This window comes from Erithacus rubecula (assembly GCF_903797595.1).
Source record: "Erithacus rubecula genome assembly, chromosome: 5".
NCBI classification, from domain to species: Eukaryota; Metazoa; Chordata; class Aves; order Passeriformes; family Muscicapidae; genus Erithacus; species Erithacus rubecula.
Window position 1 is genome coordinate 21,946,036 of NC_136687.1, and position 8,150 is coordinate 21,954,185.

The following is an 8,150-nucleotide window of genomic DNA, read 5'->3' on the forward strand; positions in this document are numbered from 1 at the left end:
GGCTCTGAATAACCTGGTCTAATGGAAGATTCCCTGCTTATGGCAGGGGCATTGGAGCTACATAATCTTTAGGGTCCCTTCCAACCCTAACTATGCTGTGATTCTGTGAATCCACAGGCATGGTTCCATGTCATCCAGGCCTCTGTAAGAGGTTTGCATCTCTGTTGATCTAGCACAGCAGACTGGCAGGGAAATGTGTCTGAGTTGCTGTGCATATAAGCATTTTAAGCCCTTTGCTTGCTTATCTGGAAAGCAGACATGCAGGTTGATTCAGTAACATGGCTGAAGGGTCAATGTGTGTTTATGTAAACTCGTCCAGTGCTCCTTCTTCCCCTTCTGTCCCTCTTGATAAACCTATCTAAATATTTGTCTTCATTTTAGCATCAGTTGCTATATTCTTACAGCTGTGTTTGTCTCCTAGGTCTGTCAGTGGGAAGAAGCTTTGTTCTACCTGTGGTCACCCTCTTGGAAAAGGAGCTGCCATGATTATTGAAACACTTGGTCTTTATTTCCATATTCAGTGCTTCAGGGTATGGTTCTTGTTTTATTAAGAAAAATCTCAAGTCGTGCACAGTGCAAGTAGAGAGTAGATGTGAAACTGAAAATGAGAGGACTGGGGGATTTACATTGCTGTTACGTCTGTTTGTATGTGTTTATTTGTAAAGATAATGTGTTATTTTGCAGTCAGACACATTAATTGGACTAGAACCTGTGATCAAGCAAGCAAACTTGGCTTCTGTACTTATGGGGGTGGGGGAAAGCATCATAATTTCTCTGTTGTTCTCATTGTTTTTAAAATACAACATTATTCACCTTGTGATTTTTTAAGTGGTTTTTTTTTTCCTTCCAAAATCATAATCAGTCCCAAAACCATCTTTGATCTGCCCCATACTTGGAAAGCTTTGACTATAGAATAAATGGTGTGTTCTGGCTTTTACCAGAAATATTTCCTGACTCTTCTTGAGTGTTTCAGTTTGAAAATAACCCAAAGTGTTTTCTAGAGAACTCAGAAAGTATTTGTTTCCATTATCTCTGACTCAATTGCTATTATACATTTGTGAAGCCTTTTTTGAATTTAAACATTTACCCAGACTAAATCTCTGGCCTCTTTAAGCTTTATCCATCACAACTGACTTGCCTCCAGAATGCAGTCTCAAAGTCAGATGTTCCATACAATAATTAGACTTCACTTCTGTCTAAGAGAAGGCTGCTGAAATCTAGTCCTAAACACTTTTGACTATAAAAACCCTCTTACTGATTTGCAGTGTTCCCTAGGAGTGTGGGCTGGGTTCTAGGGGGATGTTTTTCTCACTGTTCCAAGAACTACTTAAACAAAAGTAAAAATTTGGGAAGAGTTGTGACAGACAGTAGGGCATGGTCTCTCTGACTTTCTCTGTTCTTCACCTGACAGTGTGGTGTTTGCAAGGGACAGCTGGGAGATGCAGCAAGTGGCACAGATGTCAGGATTAGAAATGGTCTCCTGAACTGCAACGATTGTTATATCCGATCCAGAAGTAAGTACCAAATACTGGGCACTCCAGCAATCCCCTGGCCATGATTTTAACTGGCAGGTTTGTCTGGCTCTGACACTCAGGCATGGCTTCACCATGGGAAGAGGAATCTTCCCATGCCTTTTTAATTATTTTCTCCTATCAGAAGAGATTTCCAAGCCCATTAAATTTTGCCCAGAGGATCTCTGCTCAGCACTAATAGACTTAAAGGCTGTTTTTGTACATAAACTCTGTACTGTGCACACATATTGCATGACCTGGAGACTTGGACCTCTCACATCACATGAGACCATGTAGATAATTCTACCTGATCTAGGACCCTGGGCTGTGTTTGGAGAAGTTCCCATTTTTTAAATCTCTAGGCCTCCCTTTTGTGGATAAAATGGTCATGTGGAATATTAAGAACATTCTGTAATGCATAGTGAATCCTTGTGGTGGATCTCCAGATATGTGCTAAGTAGTGTTGCTTGCCATAAATTTTGAAGAATGAACCTGACAATTGCATGTCAGAAAGAAAACTTTGTGATTTTGCTGTCCTAGAGCAGGTCACCTACATGTCTTTCCAAGTCCTGGATTTCTGTGACTGATAGCAAATTACTGAACATTTTAGCTTCACCCCCATGTCACCCATGATGGTCAGTGCTCATGCTGATTTCCACCTAAGATGCAAAACAAAAGGAGTAATTGTTGTCTTCCTGTTTAAATATTATTTGGTATATTCACTGCCTACACTTCCAACTGTAAGTGGATATCTAGAGCTCTTTTTGCTTACTATTTCCCTTGTCCTCTCTCAAAAGCACTGGCTGTAGAAAGCCAGGAGTAGGAAAGAAACTTCCCATCCTTTGCCAAAAGAAAAATGGGCACTTTTGCCCTGATGCTTCAGGAAGGAGATACTTCTCCATCAGCAGAGCTAGAGGGTGCTATTGTATAACTGTTTTTTTGGCGATTTTTTCCTTAAATTCTGCTAAGAAATGTTATCAATTTTTTATTATTTATTTAACCTGAAATATTTAGAAATATCTTTTTGCCTTCATGCTTGATACTGTAAACTCATGTGGATGAGGTCCTGACCCTTAAAATGCAGATTTACACATCCATCTTTACACAAAAGAGAGGAAGGTATAAAAGTTATAATTTCCTTTTTTGCTTAGTCCTTTTTTCTTATATAGAAATGTATATCCCTTGAGGTTATAAAAATACTCAAATAAATTACCAGCTTATATGCTGTAGAAATCACTCTCTTCATAATGATTTCTATAGCAGTGCTATTAGAAGAGCTGTGTGCAGCAAATGTTTTGCATTTGTAAATACCTAGCAGAATGGTAACCAAGTCCATGACAGAGGAAATAGGTTTTGAGGAGATGTATGACCCCTGAAGAATTATAATGGCAAGGTGTTTTTAATTTTTACTACAAATTGCCTCTTCCTGCTGTGTCCACTGGTCACGCAAAATCTCAAAATCCAGTTAGCTGACTTTAAGCTACAGTAATTGTTATTGGCAATTCAAAGGGACTGGTTTTGACAGAACTGCAAATATTTCTAGTTGCTAATTTTTAACTAAAATTTGATGCATTGCACACCTGAAGTTAAGAATAAACTGATGCAATGTTGGTGTTTTGCCTTTCAGTTTTGGGAATAATGGTGCAAAATGTCAAATCAGTTGTTTGATTTCATGGCTTGTACCTTCCTGCCCCCATGGCTGCTTCTGAAACCTGTGAAACAGTGGGCAGAAGTGACAGTCTCTGACTAACCTGGTCTTAGTCAGTATAGTTTGGAGACATATATGGACATATTGATGAAATATTTTGGCTCTCAGCAGCTTATCTGAAAAAAATGGGTGATTCTGTTTAAAAATAAATCATCAAAAAAGATGACTAGCATTAAGGATTATGTAGTGGTCCAGGGTCCAAAGTATTTCTGATTTTCAGATAAAAGTGGATGCTGTTTTTATCAGTAGGTTGTTTCTGTACAACGAAACCTTACAAGGAAGGAAATTCTCTACTCAATGTCAAACACAAGGAATGGTCACAGGTTGATGAGTGTCAAAGGTGAGAAGAGATTCCCTATATGGCCAAATAACACAAGGAGTCTGTAGTACCAGGTAGCACAAACTAGGCACAGCTGAAGATGACTTAGCAGTCCTTTGCTTTACTATTTTGCTGCTGCAGAGCCTGGAATAAATATACACACAAGTACTTTGGCTGTAAAATAATATAAAACTTCATGCAGAATGCATTCAACATGTGGCAAGGAAAATGTCTTTCCACTGGAATTATGCTGAATCCTCTTTGTAGTGATTGGTGACCCAGCTTTGCAGAAGAAAGGAAAAGCAGGGCACAAATATTTATAGCTCCAGATGCATTTTTTTTTTAATTGTGGAGATCATATAAAGAAAAGTCGGTAGTTGTTAAAATTTGTAACCTATTACTTGTTTTGGTTTTGTTTTACCTAGCTGCTGGACAGCCAACTACATTGTGACATGACTTTCAATCCTGATAACTTTCAAGAAGGAACTCTCTTCTCATATGTATCGGCTGCCTCCAGACAATCACTTGTAAAAGCTTGAATCCATGGACATGATGGCTCTCATCTCGTTTTTAAAAACTCACAAAAAAAAAGTTGCACCTGCTCCTTTGAAATGCAATATGTTGGTTTTTGCTTCCTTAAGAAATTTGCAAAATATGTATGGCCATGTTTGGGAAGGCAAAGCCTAAGTACTATAAATAAAAACAAAACCACTTTCAGGTATGCTTATGATACCCAGTCTGTTACCTTATTCTTTTGAAAGTAATAAGAGAATAAACATGCAATAAAGCTGTTTTGTTTTAATATTTCTAGCAATTAAAAAGTTTAAGTTTACAGAACCTTTATAGAATATGCCAACTTGAGCTAAGAAGTAATTTTGAGATAGTATCTAATCAGTGCATTTGAAAAACTAAACATCACAGCACGACTTCTCTGTAATAACTGAAGCTATAACTTTTTTTATACAGAGACTAGTTTGGTAATACATCCTGTAATTCTGAAGCATTTTGTGCTTATATTACCTTCAATGGAGGGTAGAAGTTAAACAAATAAATTATTGCACCTTTAGTCATAGGATTTTTTGTTTGTGTACCTCAAGTAATGTTCATGTCTATAGCTTAATATTCTCTGAAATAAAGATTTCTTCATTAAACCTAAAGACTGCATACCATGAGCAATGGAAAAATGCCCATCAGGATCAATCCTTCTTACTGAGATCAGCAGCCTGTATTGTTATTAAACTCAATGAAAGGTGATGTGGGGAAGAGGCAGCTGAGCAGGTAGACCCAGCAGAGTTGTGAGTCTCTGAGCTGCAGTTTGATGCTGCAGTGCAGCTTTTCTCTTTGGCATGTAACTTGCCAATCCATTTGAGTGGGTTGGACATCTGCTCATTCACTTGCAAACATTACACTTGGTTGAACTCTCATGCAGAGAAACACGTGTGGTTTGGGTATCCCACAGGGTAGAGAATTAGACAGCCTTGAGCCTGTGTTCTTCCATCCACTACCCAAAAATAGTCAGCAAAACCCAGAAGTGTGGAGGATGGGCAGGGAGGAGGCTGGAGCCATAGGCAGAAAAACCACTTTGCCTGTGTTTGGGACAGTTTTCATTTATGCTCTTTGATTAAGCATGTGCTCCTTACTAAAGTGATCCAGCAGCTCATTGAAGCAGAGGTTCAGCAGGTATCTACAATACACAGACAAAATTAGGGATTGTGTAGCACTTTTTGGTAAACAGTTACTGGAAATATTTTCAAATGGAGGGAAAAAATCTTTTTCTGCCTTAAAACCACTATAAAACGAAATGTATAGTGATTTCTTCTATCTATGTGCATATCTGTCATCTTTTAAAGTATTAGTAAATAGAAATGAAGTGGTTATTAGGGAAGCAATAATTTGGAGTTGTTCTCTAGGTAGCAATTATTTATTGAAATGCTAGACAGTTGCTTGCATGTGAGTTTCATAACCATGCAAAACTGCGTGTCATCAAACACACAGGTGATGTCGTTGGAGGACATTGTGACTATCTGCTGGAAAGTTACATGTTACTTTTTAAATATTGTGCCTTAGAAAATGCAAAGCTGTTGCACACAGTCAGCAATGACTTATGGATGCAATAAATCCAAAAAGCTGAAGTCTTTAATGGACTTCACCTGGGGAATATTTTTAAATAAAAATAAAATCAGACAAATGTTTTGGAACTAAAAGTGATATCCTATATTTTAATCAACCACCTGCATGATTTGCTCTTATGGGGTTTTGATAACCAGGATACTTACTCTTTGCTTGTGGTTGTTGTAACATTTTCCCAAGAAGAATGTGCAACATGGAAATTCCAAAAGCAGATTTCATAACTGAAGTGGTACATCTGTGTAACTCCATGCGCAGCATTAAGGATATGTAAATATGTGATGTCTGAACCTAATTTTTAAATGAGACTGTGCATGCTTGTGCATCTATTTGATATGAGTCTCTAGCTCTGCTTCACCCATGTGATAGGTAGATGTGCAGATCAGTCCCCAAGTGTATCTAAGGGTTGGTTGTCTCAGAGGTCAGGTCCGCTTCTCATTCATGTAGGGGTAAATGCCCAAAGGGCTTAGGAGCATGGCTGGGATAAAGTGCATGAACGAGGGGGGAGGGATATTGCATCTCACTGCAGACACATCACTGGGTCTCTGGAGCTGCTTAGAAATTGATCCCAGTGTCTATCAGATAGTTTTGTATTTGCATGTTTTAGCAAAGTTGATTGTACATACAGTGAAATGAAGCAGCGCTCGACGATGATGATTTTTTCCCCAATGAACATCTATTCACCAGCATAACATAATTTTCAACAGTTTTCTAAATTGTACTTGCCAACTTATTATGTTTGATTTTATATTCCCTCTGGAATCTTACATGGCAAATTCATTCAGGCTAAGATTTTTTTCTTTTTTTTTTTTTCCAGTTTAAACACATTGAGATGATACATTTCTAATCAGGAATGTTGGGCACAGAAAAAAATAAAACTTTCTTGCATTTGAACTGCAATGTAAATGTATTTGTTGCAAAAAAATGATTTATTATTACTGAGCAAGTACAATATATGTAATGGGTTTTAGATGTTTTGGAATTTATTTAGCCTCTTAACTACTTCAGAGAACCTGAACTGGTGTCATAACCCATCTGCATTTTACAAGCCCATTTTCATGGTGTATTTTTTTCTTACTCTTGCTATGTAGTGTTACTGATGCAGTACATCTGTAGTTTCCAGTGAATGTCGTAAAGGTTGGTGAACCAGAAGGGGACCATCCTATCTGCATGTCCATTCAGAGACAAGGATTGCTCTCCTAGCTGGGGTGATGTTGAATACCAATTATGCTAATCTTCCCTTTATTTTATTTATTCTAAAATGCCTCTGGAAATTAGGAAAACTTGTCTAAAACTCAACAGCTTTTATAGTAAATGTATGTTTATAAATAAAATGTTGATTACCTTTGGTGGTGTTGATTTTACTTGTTCTAACTAATTTCTATTATGTGAACCTGGATTGCAAAGTAGAGGCTGCTGCTTGGTTGGGTTTGCCTGAGCCAAGCTATGTTCCCTAGGACTTGGTATATGAGATGAGATAATAAAAAAGACGTAGCTGAGATGGCAAAATATGCTGTGGATTGCCACTGTAAGCTGTAGCCCTCTGTTCACAAGAACATGTGTGCCTGTTGAGGTAAAAGATGAACAAAAAAGGTTTTCTGTAGAGAAGCAAACCCAGAGTCCTCAGATCTTTCATCAGTGTTGGTGGGCTGTGGTTCAGACCTTTACTCAACAAAGCACTTTATATATGACTGTGCAAATATGTGCTTGGTTAATTCCACTTCCATGTAGCAAAGCTCCTGGAGTCTGTGCTTACTTTTTCATGTGCTGGGATATCTCACTAATTCTTGAATTGTAACAAGTCTATGACTTGTCCAGTCACCAGCAGAAAGTTCACTCAAAATTTTAAACTAATAACAGCCCTTTTTCCACTTTTTAATTGGGTCTTAAGTGGATGATGAGTTGGGTTTGTGCCAGTAGAGCATCTCGGCTGTTGGATGAGTCATGGGGATGTACAATTTAATTTTTTTAAAATTAATTCATTCATTTGTTCATGTTCATCCTGGTGCCCAAGTGGCAGTGGTGGTGGTCATGCATTATCCCTGCATGTCCATGAGGGCCAGCATTCTCTCTGCTTGCAGAGGCACGATGGGATTCCCAGCAGTGCCACTGATGCCACATCTGCGGGAGCAGCTCCTGCCACTGGAGGTTGCTCTGAGGCTGGATTTGGAAGCACTCAGGCAACTATTTCTGCTCTAGCAACTCTGCACCAAGGCTGCTTGGCACACAGACAAAACACTGCTTCTGACCCTTATGAGCCAGGGAAAATGGTGGAAATCCTGGTATGATTTTTGTAATATTATTATTACTATTTTCTAGTGAATGTGACCTGCGCAGTCATTTATGATTCTAGAATGGGAATCATTGGGAGTGCATTCACTGGGCAAAATAGTTTTGCATACCTTATATTTGGGCAGTTGTGTCACCTGGTCACTCCCCAGGACCTTCACCTGCAGGTAGCAAAGGCTGCCTGGAGGGCCCCATG

At 38.6% G+C, this 8,150-nt stretch overlaps 1 protein-coding gene across 3 annotated transcripts in view; it reads left to right on the forward strand.

Annotated features, from left to right (window-relative positions):
- Window positions 1-7,013, forward strand: part of LIMCH1 (LIM and calponin homology domains 1) — a 173,087-nt gene extending 166,074 nt beyond the window's left edge. For all 3 annotated transcript variants that reach the window (XM_079306879.1, XM_079306880.1, XM_079306881.1), the window contains 3 exons: window positions 422-530; window positions 1,412-1,514; window positions 3,964-7,013. In XM_079306879.1, coding sequence (XP_079163005.1) covers window positions 422-530; window positions 1,412-1,514; window positions 3,964-3,989 — 238 coding nt within the window. In that variant the 3' untranslated portion in view covers window positions 3,990-7,013. The remainder of the gene's footprint in view (window positions 1-421; window positions 531-1,411; window positions 1,515-3,963) is intronic.
- The last annotated feature ends 1,137 nt before the right edge of the window (window positions 7,014-8,150 follow it).